The sequence below is a fragment of the Telmatherina bonti genome, assembly GCF_933228915.1.
Source record: "Telmatherina bonti genome assembly, chromosome: 8".
NCBI lineage: Eukaryota > Metazoa > Chordata > Actinopteri > Atheriniformes > Telmatherinidae > Telmatherina > Telmatherina bonti.
In genome coordinates this window covers 26227977-26241687 of record NC_136626.1, presented here as the reverse complement: position 1 = coordinate 26241687, position 13711 = coordinate 26227977, and the positions used below count along the sequence as shown (strand labels likewise).

At 41.5% G+C, this 13711-nt stretch overlaps 1 protein-coding gene across 2 annotated transcripts in view; it reads right to left on the bottom strand.

The window, feature by feature from the left end:
* Positions 1 to 781: 781 nt before the first annotated feature.
* notch2 (notch receptor 2) overlaps positions 782 to 13711 on the bottom strand; it is a 45663-nt gene continuing 32733 nt past the window's right edge. For both annotated transcript variants that reach the window (XM_079245540.1, XM_079245541.1), the window contains exons 13-35: positions 12720 to 12830; positions 12365 to 12557; positions 11952 to 12097; positions 11753 to 11866; positions 11508 to 11627; positions 11248 to 11400; positions 10708 to 10936; positions 10307 to 10508; positions 9870 to 10023; positions 9583 to 9767; positions 9364 to 9496; positions 8807 to 9058; positions 8519 to 8631; positions 7141 to 7664; positions 6695 to 7024; positions 6438 to 6580; positions 6132 to 6336; positions 5893 to 5980; positions 5656 to 5809; positions 5223 to 5542; positions 4900 to 5047; positions 4517 to 4614; positions 782 to 4158 (exon numbers count right to left, since the gene is read on the bottom strand). In XM_079245540.1, coding sequence (XP_079101666.1) covers positions 2710 to 4158; positions 4517 to 4614; positions 4900 to 5047; positions 5223 to 5542; positions 5656 to 5809; positions 5893 to 5980; positions 6132 to 6336; positions 6438 to 6580; positions 6695 to 7024; positions 7141 to 7664; positions 8519 to 8631; positions 8807 to 9058; positions 9364 to 9496; positions 9583 to 9767; positions 9870 to 10023; positions 10307 to 10508; positions 10708 to 10936; positions 11248 to 11400; positions 11508 to 11627; positions 11753 to 11866; positions 11952 to 12097; positions 12365 to 12557; positions 12720 to 12830 — 5564 coding nt within the window. In that variant the 3' untranslated portion in view covers positions 782 to 2709. The remainder of the gene's footprint in view (positions 4159 to 4516; positions 4615 to 4899; positions 5048 to 5222; positions 5543 to 5655; positions 5810 to 5892; positions 5981 to 6131; positions 6337 to 6437; positions 6581 to 6694; positions 7025 to 7140; positions 7665 to 8518; positions 8632 to 8806; positions 9059 to 9363; positions 9497 to 9582; positions 9768 to 9869; positions 10024 to 10306; positions 10509 to 10707; positions 10937 to 11247; positions 11401 to 11507; positions 11628 to 11752; positions 11867 to 11951; positions 12098 to 12364; positions 12558 to 12719; positions 12831 to 13711) is intronic.

Genomic DNA, 13711 nt, shown 5'->3' with positions numbered 1-13711 from the left:
AGGCCACAGCGCTAACCACTGCGCAGCCTCAGCTGGATATTGTATTTTAAATATCTACTTAAGGAGTGTCATGCAGGCTCCTCTTGTGCAGGTGCTATAGCGTTGGGGCTTTCAAGGACAGAGAGCGAGATGAGAGCTCCAGCTAGATATCTAGACCATTTCATGTTTATCATTTGTCATACAAAAGGCAACTTGTCCTTGCTGTCCGTGGGAGAACACTCTTCAGACTACTATGTTCTTCAGCTGTTTTACTCTTTCTGATTAGAAATAAAGAATTGTCTTTGCTTTTTTAAACCTTTACCTTTATTAAAATTCATCTAGTGTCTATACAGATGTAGCAGTTGGATTTAATTATACAGCTGTTGCTGTCTTTGCCTTCTCCTCACTCCTCTTTTCTCTTCTGTTCAATCTCCAGAATTACTCTATAATTCAGCAATAACTAAATTGGAAAAATAGAAAACTACTCAAGTTATAAGGAGAGCCTTATAAGCACACACACAAAGCAAAATTTCCTTTACATCCATAAAGCTTCCACTTGGTAAAGTAAATTTGTCAGGAGACAATGCAGAAACCAGACCAGCATTCTGCTTTTATGACGCTGGGCAGGACAAGCAACAACAGAAAAGTATGTTTGTTGCAGCATGTTTTGACAAAGAAGGATAAGCTTAATCAATAATAAAGATTCAACTTGTCATAGTTTGTAAATGAATAAACTTGTTGAAAGTTCAGCTGTTTTTCGACAGAGAACATACAAGGAGGGTAAGTCTATGAAGATCTGAGCTTTATTTCAGTGAACACCTGATCAGGTTTATTTTTTTCAGAACAGTTTGTATAATGGGTCATAGCTTTACCTTATACAAACATGGTAACAACTACTTCATACTGTGTGTATATTATAAGCTATTTTGGTTAACAGAGAAAAGTACAGTAAACAAGAAAAAAAACAAAACATTTTATATACAGAATATGAACACAGCCTTGCATATGTACTAAAAAGATTCCAAGTACTAAAATTGACTGATATCTCAAGATATGTAGAGTGCATGTTGTTTTTTGTTTTTTTTAAACCACAGGGTTCTTGTGAGGAAGCTAAAATATGAACATTTGGTGTCGTGGCACAAACACAATTATCACACATTCTGGGTGTGTTTTCTGATTGATCACAAGAATTTTGCAAATGACAACTGACAGATATTTGGACAAAAATTACATTTCTTTTTGGCTGAATGTAACAAAATTTGGTCTTAGAGACACCGATGTTCCTTTTTTTTTTTTTTTAAAATTGTCAACACGTAAACAGTTAATGATTGTCTGTTTATAGAGCAGTCGCACAAAGCTATGCTCAACATCAAGTTCATGACGGAAAACAATAACAAATACAAAACTATCTTCTGATTGACTACCTCCAGACTTGGTTATGAATCACGATGATTACAAAAAGTGAACAGATACACCGATTGCATTTAAGAAAAGTTAGTTACATATTTTTCAGAAGAAAACTATTTCCAGAAGAGGCAGTGTAACGGTTTAAACAAGCACCTCCGTAACATTCACAATCATTTAGGAAATGCACATAGTACTGCTCTTTGCTTTTAAAAGATATTTGAAGAAGTCAAATTCAGCTGAGCTCTAACAAGCAGGATATCCACAAAGTGAACGTACAGTTCATCATACAACAGATCAAATTGTATTCATCCCTCTGATACTTATCAAGAACAGGGGCGCTGCTGGTGGGAAGGCCTCTGCAATAAGTGGTTTGGTTTTCAACTCTTGTGTTTCTCTAAAAGTCATTGCCTTCAATGTATCAGTATTTCGCAACATGTGGATTACATGATATGCACACAAAAGCCGCTTTTCATGACCTTTCTAAGTGTGCAGACATAATAATCAACGTGCGTAAATGCAAAAAAAAAAAAAAGGTTTACACAAGAGCAACGGCACACTGCTTTAGCATGAGCTTCTTTAAATGAGTCACTTTCTCTTATCATTAAAAAAAATCTTTAAAACAACAACAACAACAATACAGAATGGATAAAAAAAAAAAACAAGATCAGACACGACGGGCAATTTTGCTTTAAGAATGAAAGCATACACTTGATGGTGACCCAATGCATTAAAAATAATAATAGTGTGAACAGTTTCAACCAGAAGTTAGCGCTGCCAGACTCATTACACTGAACAACACACACAAGTGTTATCCAGTGAAAATGATGTCAGTGTTGGAAATATGCAGTCCTTAAACTGTGTCCGGATGAACAGTCTGTTTTTCTGATGTGATACCAGCTGAACAGCGTCTTTTTGGCTCTTCCTTGATCCCTCAATAACCACTGAGCCAGTTTGTGATGCATTTGCGTGGTGAAGCAGTGGTTGTTGTTGAGAAAACAGACAGAAAACTCTTCACTGGGCCAGCTGGGAGCTGAGGACACTTGGCTGGGATACAGACAAGCCTTCTGAGCTTGTGACAGTCAAATCCATGCCTCTGGCATTGGAAACTTTTGATCTCTAGCTAATGATATTCAATAACGGAAAAAAAAAATATACAGAGTTTTCTTAAGTGCAAAGAGGAGAAGAGAATATAAAAAGAGAACGTGACTAATTATTACAATGAAGAACGAGGAGAATTTCAGAGAGAAGTAAGAGGAGCAGTGATTGTGTTACTATGTTTTTCAACAACACAGAACCTGAAAGTCAGTCAGTTTCTGGTTTCCTCTACGCAAACACCTGCATGTTTCCAAGCTGAGGCTGCTGAGGGGGCTGCTGCATCTGTTGCGAAGGTGGCTGCATCTGCGCCTGCTCTGGAATGTGTTTGTGGTGTGATGATGGCAGTGAGTGGTGGGAGTTCCCCAGAGGGGTAGGGCTGGTGGTGACATCAGACCAGTCCGAGTTTGAGTGTGGCGAACAGGAGGACCATGGGTCAGGGGATTCGGGTGATGGAGTGAGGTATGGGTGCTCACTAGGTGGGTGGGCAGAGTGGCCTGGTGTGGTGCCTTCCGAGCCACCAGTGGTGTAACTGTGCTGGGAAGGGGGTGTTGGGTATTTATCCACTGGGCTCTGCATGGGCGGATACGAGGGCAGGGGTCGAGACTGGCTCTCTATCCCTCCATGGCTGGCGTGGTTGATGTTGTGAGGATGCTGCAGAGGATGGGAGAGCCCATGTGCCATGCCTATCTGATCAGACATCTGGTAAATCATACCTTGGCTGCAGTGGAGGTGGCCTGGACCTTGCTGGGAGTGGCTGTGATTCTGGTTCTGCCCCTGGGACTGTGTGACTTGTACCTGCCCCGGCTGAGGCTGCTTCATCATGGCCTGGCCTGCTCCTGGTGCCATCATCTGGAATGTAACGATGGGTGGCAGCTGCTCCCTGCTCATGGTGACATTCATGGGCGTCAGCACCGGGCCCTGGTTGTGATGTTGGCCCATGCCAGGGTGTGATCCACCCATGTGGTGTGAGACAAGGCCAAACATATGGCTGTTGTAACCGTGCTTGGCCATCCCCACCCATCCCTGCTGCTGTCCCAGCATGTGGCTAACAGGGGGCAGCATCGGTCTTGAATTCGGACTGCTTAGAAGAGGAGGTGAATTTGCTGTGGTGGAGATGGTTCCAGAAACATCACCTGTGTAGGAGTGCGGCGATTCCAGAGAGTCAACAGGTGACATGGTGACAGAGCTTTCTGGAAGCCCCCCTGCTGCTTTTACACCATTTGAACTCCCTCCACTTGTACCCCCTCCATTTCCTGCTCCTGCAGCACCCAAGCCTGGCCCCTCGCCACCAGCAGGCTTCTTTCTTCTTTTCGTCTTCATGTCTTTCAGCTCCTTAGCTCCCCCACCAACACCTCCCACCTTTGTCCCCCCTCCACCCCTTCTGTTCTTCTTGCCCTGTGGTCCGGGGCGCACGCCTATGAAGCCTGCTCCGTTGGCTCCACACATAACCGAGGGGTTTCCTCCTCCGCCCATGTGGTTCGGCCCATTGTGCGGACTATGAACCAAATTGTACTGGTCCAGTAGACGGACAATATCATGATGCATGCGCTCTTGTGCCGTATCACGAGGAAGCCGGTCCAGGTGGTCAGTGATATCACGATTTGAGTAGTGGTCGAGGAGAACCTGAGCCGCTTCGAAGCTGCCTTCACGGGCTGCAAGAAACAGGGGGGTTTCCTCCTGAAGATAACAAAACATGAGAGAAATACATTATGACCATGTCATGTTCTGTTTTCAACCATGTTGGGGCTTTGGTACAAACTTGAAACAACCACTGCAGCTCCAAGTTCACCAAAGCCTCCTCATTTTGGCCATTTAATTCACAAAAAAAATGTGCTGAGTGAAATTTGATAGAAAAATAAACAATTTTAAACAATTTATTAAAAGAAATTGTCATATATCTCATTTAAGGCTTTACAATGTGCATGTACATTATGTGTTTGGTCTGGTTTTTTGCTGTCATGCTAACTGTACGTAGTGAATTCAAAACAAAGAGAGTACAGAGCAACAACTAGAATAAGTAAAAGATCCAACCCACCTTATTGTCTTGCATGTCACGATTGGCCCCATTCTTCAAAAGCACCAGAGTGGCCTCCACATTATTAACTGCAGCTGCCCAGTGCAGAGCAGATTTACCTAACATGGTAGAACAAGAAAACTGAAAGTTACTTTTTATTGTCCATTTTCAACTGTTTACTGCTTTTCAATTGAAACATCAGCTGCTAATCAGAGCTTCTCACACTTTCATTTAACTCAAATCTGGAATAATTTAATTGTAGATTACAAAGACTCAAAGATTTACTTTCACAAAATGTTCCGACTCAGATGTAGGACCCAGCTTGTCTTGCTCATGTACAAGCAAAGTTTTTTCAACGAATGCTTAGTGCATGCATCTGACATCCTATGCAAGTTTTTCCTCACCGTGGTCGTCCACAGCATTGATGTCAGCGTGACAGTGGATGAGTTCTTCCACCATGCCTTCCACTGCTAGCCGGGCAGCCAGAATCAACGGAGTTGTGCCATCATTCATCCTGGCATCCAGTTCTGTCGCGCGATTACGGATCAGAATCTAAAAAAAAACACAAAAACACATGGACATTGGACCTAAATTCTATATAACTGAGAGGATAACTTAATTTTCTTCACATTTTGAATGCAAGTGGACCATCTATGTGAATAGTCTTGCATGTAAACATTTCAATATTCAAACTCTGTATCCTTTTCTCCCTGGAGAGTTGCGTTACCTGAAAGACTCCCTGGGCGTCAGCTGCCACTGCGGCATGAAGTGGAGTTCTACCCATGTTGTCATGAGCGTTGGGATCTGCTCCAGCATCCAGCAGTCTCTTGGCAGCATCAGCCCTCGCGTAGCGGGCAGCCAGGTGGAGAGCTGTTTCTCCTGTCCGATCTGTCTGAGCCATCAAAGATGCACCTTGAGCGATCAGGTCTGAAATAACACTCGGTCCTGGTTCATCTCCTCCGCTCTCTTCCTCCTCTTCTCCATGCAGGCTGCAGTCTGGGCCGCCACCATTACGCAGTGATGCCACCATCAGAGGAGTAAAACCATCTGACGAGAGGAATTTTTTTTTTTTAACATTAAAATAAAAAAAAAAAAAAAAAAACCGAGACCACTGTACAATTAGAAATATTAAAAAAAAAAACAAAAACAAAAAAACTTACCTGGCCCTTTGACATTAACATCCAGACAGTCAGCATCTGGGTCAGCCTGTGGGGGAGTAAGGGTGATATCTGCGGCTTTGCGGTGCTGCAAGGTCCACTCTCTTCGGTCAACGCCTTTATCCATGGTCATGGACAGCAGAGGTTTGTCTTCCGTCTACAAAAATACACAAAGTTCTCAAAAAAACTTGCAACCAATCCAATAAGTTGAGGTCATTTGAAGCATTAATTGTTACTTACTCTTAGTTTTTTGGATGGGACTTCATCTTCAAGCCATCTCTGACTGTTACCTCCATCAATCAAGCCTCCATCCTGTGTCTTGAAATTCCTAATATAAGAAAACAAAAAATTTGAAAGCAGTGTCATTTTATTCGGCTCGTGTTTATTCCGGGCACTGCAATTAAATTATGAAATATTTCTCACTATGTTTTCATATATATTGTTTTTATTGGTGTTTATTAAAAGCTGTATTTTCTCACTTCATGTCAAAATCGTCTTGTCCGACAGGCTCTCTCCTCTTGTCATTTTTAGGGACTAAGAAGCCATCGGGCAGCCACAGCACACCATGTTTATGCTTCCTCTTTGCTGCTAGCATCCCCAGCACCAGAATAAGCAGAATAACAACCACAGCTACTCCAACCAGGTATATCAGGTACGGTACAACAGGCTTAACTGTCGGATCACCTGCATGATACAAAACACAACTCTCAGTACTAGCTTTCTGACCTTAAATTAGGAAGAAATGAAACAATTTTTATTAGCTGGGAAGTGACTGGCCTACTTACTTGTAACAGACACAAGAGGGTAAGGCAGTTCAGCCTTGATATGTGCTGCTGCAATGAAGGATGCTGCCTCATCAGTGCTGGAGAAACACTGAGAGGAGCTCTGTGAGCATTTGCGGTTATCGATTTCCAGGTGCACCTCAGAGCTGCATTGACAACAACATGACAAATCAGTTAAAAATAAGCATTAGATGAATGACTTCAAGCAATTGATACATAGGAACCCTAAGATTAGTAATTACTTTACATGATGAACTTACCCAATAACCTCGAGCTCCCGCTTGCTTCTGCTCTTTTGTACATTTCGTGCATGCTCCTCCCCATAGTAAGGTAACACCATTGGTTCATTGTTTTCATCCATCTTCACCTGCACGTTAGTGTGCAGCAGGGTTCCAAGAAAGCGCAAGAAACCTCTTAAGTCTCCAAGGAGCTCATTGGGCTGTAGCCGTACCACGATGATCAGTGTGCCGGTAGCCAAATTTGCCGGAACGTCAGAGGAGCAGTCCAGGCCATCCCAGCCACATGCCTTTGTGAAGCAGCTCATGTCGCAGTTGCCGTTTCCATAGTGATCTGCGCAGTATTTGTCATACCTAAAAATCACAGCATGGATTAAAAAAAAAAACAGGTGAGTTTTGTGATTTGGTCACATTTTGTGCTTAATATTGGAACTGGAACGGAAAATAGGAAATTAGGAATAGGAACGTACTTGCAGGAGGTTGATGGCGTCTCCTGGCATTCAAAGCCATCAAACAGACACTTTGGGTTGTCACACTGCTTATCACATCGGCCATTCTTGAAGAGATCCCAGCAACGAAAATCGAAGGAGCAGTTAGCCCAAGGCTGCAACCTGCTGAGCGAGCAGTCACCTCCATCCCACTCACATTCATAGTTGTTGCAATCTTCGTCACACACTTTATCTCCAGAACGCTGTTTACACTGGGGGCAGGTGGGTGCTACCGGGGCTTCTCTCTCACAGTACTGTCCGGAGAAGTTAATGGGGCAATGGCAGCTGTGCTGGGATGGATTAGATGGGTCTTTGACACATGTTCCTCCATTTCGGCAGGGAATGGGACACCTCTGTTCATTCTCACAGCGTGGCCCACTGAAACCTTGTTGGCACTGGCAGAAAACATGGCCAGAAAACGATTTCGCGCAGTTCCCACCATTCTGGCAACGTAGCTGAGCACAGCTGTAATCTTCTATCTTACCACAGGTGGAACCAGTAAAGCCCTATAAGACATGACATTGTTGAGTTGTGACAGACTGCCATTTAAAAAGTTCAGACATGTTCCACAATACAAAAAAGCCTCTGATTTTATTTCCACATGCAGTTTTACCAATAACACATAGCTAGTCCTACAAATCTCTCTGTACTATACCTGAGCCATGGTGTGGCCCTCTGAAGCAAGCATAGGAATATATAGGGAGCAATAGGTTATTGGAGAGGAAAACAAGTATCAAGTGAGAAAAGAAAGCATAAGAAAAGACAGTATCTGCTGGCCACCCCCTATATTTTTGTGAAAACCAGGTTTTCCATAACTTTTTGGCACCGTATTCAGATTAATTTACACCATTAATCACCAATAATCAAAATCCTACTGCTTTATTGACTACAACTGTACCACTGACAGTTGTCTGTAATCATAACTACCACATCAATAAATGCTGTGATATTATCAACCCCTTGCAAATGCTTTTTAGGGGCAATTTTGTAAGATAATGAGATGGATGAAAATCCAACATGGTTACCATGTGATGAGACGCAATTTTCTAACTTTCAGCACAGATATGGATGTTCCTTTAGCATATTACAAGTTTAACATTTGTCAATAACACAACCTGAAAATGCACAGGAATTCATCACAAAATTCAATAAACAGAGCCTTCATATCATATCCTGGGATGTGGTTAGGAAATATAACCCTGTTATTTAAGGTGTAAATAAAAATAAATAAATGAAGACACCTGGTTACATAAAAAAAACACAGTTGTTTAAAAAATAGTGACTGTAAAGCAGTCAGTGAGCATAAAAAGAATGGACTCAAATTGATGCTGGATAGCAGATGACATTACAAACAACTTACAGGAGGGCAAAAGCAAGTGTAGCCATGCACCGAGCTCTTGTTCATGGAGCAGAAACCGCCGTTATGGCATGGCTTAGACAGACATAAATCCACCATAGAGTCACAATGACGACCTGAGGAAATAAAAAAGAATACAACAAAATAAATAATAATTTGGAAATGAAACACTTCAAATTTTTCATCAATAATTGAAACAATTTTATTTAATTATTGGGGAAAAAATTCTCCATTTTTCCTCACGTCAACAATGACCATTTGCAGTGATCTAATGAGCTGGTAAATATGTACCTGTGTATCCATGGCGACAGAAGCACTTATAATCATTGTCTCCCTCAACGCAGTCGAGAGTACCAGGGGCATGGCAGGGCCCAGACAGGCACTCATTTACATTCCCCTCACAGTGTTCACCTACAAACCCTGCAGGGCAGGAGCATGTGTAACGGCCGACACCGTCAATGCACTGTCCTCCATTCAGACAGCGTGGCTCAGAGGAACCAGACTTAGGGGCACAGTCATCCTCATTCACTTCACACTGGAGTCCTGAACAACAATGAAAAGATGGATAGCAGTGCATACATTATGACATCATGCTTTCTTTGTTTTATATTAAACACGCAGAGAGAATTCTTGATTTTATAAAATGCACCAGAGCTGAGTAATTTCTCCAAATATAAGACCAATTGAAGCATCAGGGGCCAGCAGGTTGTGGTTGTACTATTCTACTATTTTATTTATATGAAATGATGTAAAGTCGTTTTTATTTTATGGTTTTCAGTTTCAGCTGTTTAAATAAATCATTGACTTTACACTCTTGTTTACATCAAAACTGTGTTAATCAGACTTACCATGTGTTCCCGGTGGGCAGGCACAGGTAAAACGGTTGATGAGGTTGATACATCTTCCTCCATTGAGGCAGGGTTTAGAGTGGCACTCGTCAACGTCATACTCACAGTTCACTCCCTGGTAGCCTGGTTTACACTGGAGCAATACAGCATGTGTTAGTATCCTATTGCTTGTAAAGCATCAAACATAAACATAAAACAGGCAACAGAGAATACACTTACTATACACTCATATGTGCCCTGATAGTCCTTGCAGCTGGCTCCATTGCGACAAGGGTTTGAATGACACTCGTTAATTATCTCTTCACAGTAGCTGCCCGTGTATCCTGGTTGGCAGTAACACTTATGGGAGTTTTCTATATTGACACATCGCCCTGCGTTCTTGCACACATTCTCCACGTCCAGACCTACAATCAATGGGAAAGAATGCTGATTTTTTTAAATATAACTTTTTTTCCCCCTTCATTTCTTTTTTCTAAAATCCAAACTAAAATGATTCAGTCCATCACCTTTCCTGGCAGCAAAGTCCTGACAAGACATGTTGGGAACATCACAGTAAAGTCCAGTCCATCCAATCTGACAGTGGCATTTCCATTCAGTTGCTATCTGGGAGCAGGAGCCACCATTGTGACAGCGCACTTGACTGCACAGGTCCACATAGTTCTGCAAGGAAAACATATGTTATATGAAAACATGTTAGATTTACGAGAAAATATATAGACCAAAGGAATTTCTTTGGATTCAATCCCGTTAATAATTTAAAAACGACAATTGTTCATTCATTTCCTGTCAGTAATCATTTAGTTTTGTGTATGCACAGCCTATCATTTACTTATGTCAATTTTGTCTAAATCAAAATAGCTGCATACATACATCCTGGTTATTCCAGTGGTTAGGAGACAATATGCTAAATACAGTATTTACAAGTGACACATAAACAATTCACCTGACAGTTTTGTCCAGTATATCCAACAGGACAGGTGCAGCGGTAAGTCCCCAGGCTATCGGTGCAGGTGCCTCCATTCTTGCAGGGTTGGGAGTCGCACTCGTTCTGCTCGTACTCACAAAATTCCCCATAAAAACCAGGGCGGCAACGGCAGGAAAAGGTATTGATGTCATCAATGCAAGTCCCATTATTCAGACATGAGCTGGATAAAATAAAAACAAGCAGTTAATAAAAATAAAACAGGTTTATCCTACGGAAATTTATTTATTTATTTATTTCCATGTTTGTCATTTGGTCATAACGCTAACATTATTAATTACAAGTAAAGGCTCATTTGAAGAGGATTTGAACCATGTAGTTTAACTGGTTGTATTGATCTTGTGCTTTAATTAATAACTCACCTTTCTGTGCATTCAAGGATGTTGTTTTCACACTGGATTCCATTAAAGCCTGGTTGGCATGTACACACATAGCTGTTGACATAGTCCTGACAGGTGGCCCCATTGCTGCAGGGTCTGCTGGCGCACTCATCTATCTCAACCTCACAGCGCTCCCCTTCAAAACCCGGCCGACACTTGCAGGAGAAACTGGCAATGCTGTCAGAACACATGCCTCCATTCAGGCATGGGTCTACAGAAGACAGAAGAAGGTGAAGAGTGTGGCAAAGTTTCACTGAACTGCACTCACTGAATTTTTTCAAATCATCCAAGTGATAAGTTTTTCTTGTTTTTTTTTTTTTAACAATCTTAAACAGGCTACATCTGTAACTTAGTATATCTCCCAGCAGCAGTTTGCTGAGGTTTGGGACACCTTCAAACTGATAATCAATCAAAGAATATTACATATGTGTCAAGTAACATACAATCGCCCTAAAAGTAAAGTTGTGAAAATATATTATTGGTTGTATATGAAATGATTGAATTAGTTGAAGTGAAACTTACTTGGTGAACAGTCGTCAATGTTTGTCTGACAGTTGTGCCCGCTGTATCCGTGCTTACATTTACACATATAGCTCCCTTGAGTGTTACTACAAATGCCACCATTTCTGCAAGGGTTCCTTGTGCATTCATTCACATCCTCATTACAGCGTGTACCTTTGTGAATGAAAAAAAAAACAAAAAAAACATCCACAGTTAAAATGTCTTTGTTAGCAAAACATGAATCTAGGAATGATATGTAAGATTAAATATTTCACAGTTACCTTGCCAACCAAGGGGACATCTACAGGTATATGTGGTGTAATCTGCTGATGGAAGACACACTCCTCCCCTCTCGCAAGGATGAGAGGCACAAGAATCTTGTTCCACTTCACAGTGTTTACCTAATTTCCAGAGAATTTTAATAATAGCAAAATACATATAAAATTGAATTCTTAATTGCAACTGTTGGTAAGATAAATTAAGTATTACATGCTACCACGTTGTTATTTTTTTTTATATCACAAACCTGTAAAAGGAGGACTACACTGGCATGTATAACTGCTGATTCCATCTATACAAACACCATGGTTCAGACACGGGTAAGACGCACATTCGTCTATGTTTTTCTCACAGTTGGCGCCTAAGAGGAGAGAAGGGAATTACGAGATTGTACTGTCATTGGCCTCAAAATAATTTACTTAATGTACCTCCAACAGTAATGTTACCTGTGAATCCAAGTTGGCACTGACAAATGTAATCATTGTGTCGGTTCACACAGGTTCCACCATTTTGGCAAGGATTTGATTCGCACTCATTTTTTTCCTGGTCACAAAGCCGCCCCACCCAGCCAGCTTCACAATTACAATGGTACCTTGACAGGTAGGAAATAAAAGAAGTTTGTAACTCATTACAAACAACCCCTCACACCCTCTCCATGCCTTGGAAGCTCTTCAGCAGAGCATGTTTCACCAATGACTAATAACAAGAGCAGCCTCCTTCAGGAGGTTTTGATTTACATTTTAACATCTAACTTATCCACATATACTATAAAGCTGAAGCCTATTAGACTAAAGTTAAGTGTTTAAGAGAAAATGAAGCTCAGAATATATTACGAATTGGAGAGGACGAGGTCTCATACCTGTGTTGCTCTTCAATACATTCCCCATGTACACAAGGCTGGGAAGCACAGTGGTCAGTCCCGGACAGGCAAAAAGGACCGTGGGTGTTGGGTGGGCACAGGCAGTAGAACCCGTTCACCTTGTCCACACAGGTTCCCCCACTCATACATGGTTCTGAGTAACACTCATTTATGTCCACATCACATTTAGCTCCTATCAGAAATTAATTCAAAAGTGGTGAATGCCATTAAAAATCTATTTTATTACACTAATTTCATCAACATTATCCTTATGTTTGGTACATTTTTAGCCAGCTTTGTAAAACATATAAAATCTTTCTTGTTGATTTTACTGAGGTATGAAACAAAAACATACCTGTGTAGCCAGGGGAGCACACGCATTTGTACTCATTGATGCCATCCTGGCACTCTCCATACCTGCATGGGTTGTTGGCACAGTCATCCTCATTGTTCTCACAGTTCACACCTGAAGAGGAATAAAAGAGATGCAAACACAGGGTTACCTCATCTCTGTGCAGATTGTTTATAGACACGTATCAAGAAATGATTTTTCACACATCAATTCTAAGTTGCAACTAATGGGGAGGGTAGGTGGGGGGGACTCATCTGCCAGCAAAGTCAGCTGGAAAGAGAATCACAGAAGCAAAGCAGTTAATGTGTGCAAAGTAGAGTCAGCAATGTTGAAGACACTGCTTTAAACAATGACACTATCGCCACTTCAGCTTACTGTGTTGTAGAACATAGAGATGAGAAACTGAGGCATTGCTGTTTGGTTTGACTATTACTTAAGAGGAACATCACTAGCAACTTAATCTTTGGTAGCATTAGCTAAGACAAGCAACGAGCATGTGGAAAAGGGCCACTGTGAAAACATGCTGCCAAATCTCTAAAGAGTGACGTAAATTGCGTTCAAAGATAGGCTGATTAAATTCTAATTTAAATGCTTGTCATAAAATGTGAGAGTTCCTTTATTCACCACTAGGAGGGGTGGGAATACAAGTACAAGGAAATCATCTATTAGTCAGAAAATGTGAACAAAAACTGTGCCAGATCTTATAGCATCAACGATTCAAATATCTAAACAATTATTAGGAGAGAGAATGGAAAGAAAAAAAAAAGAGGTGGAATAAAGCACAGCAGAGGACAAGTAAAGGAATGAAACATGACATGGTGGCCTGGCACCAGTTTTAGTGAACACATTACAGACCTCAGTACCAGGACTTTGGGCGGTACTGAGCATACTAAACTGAGCTCACTAATCCACAGAGTAATATGGGTTGGCACTACTTGTTCCAGACGTGTGACTGTTGCACAAAAATGCACACACTAAGATTTTTAGACTTTACA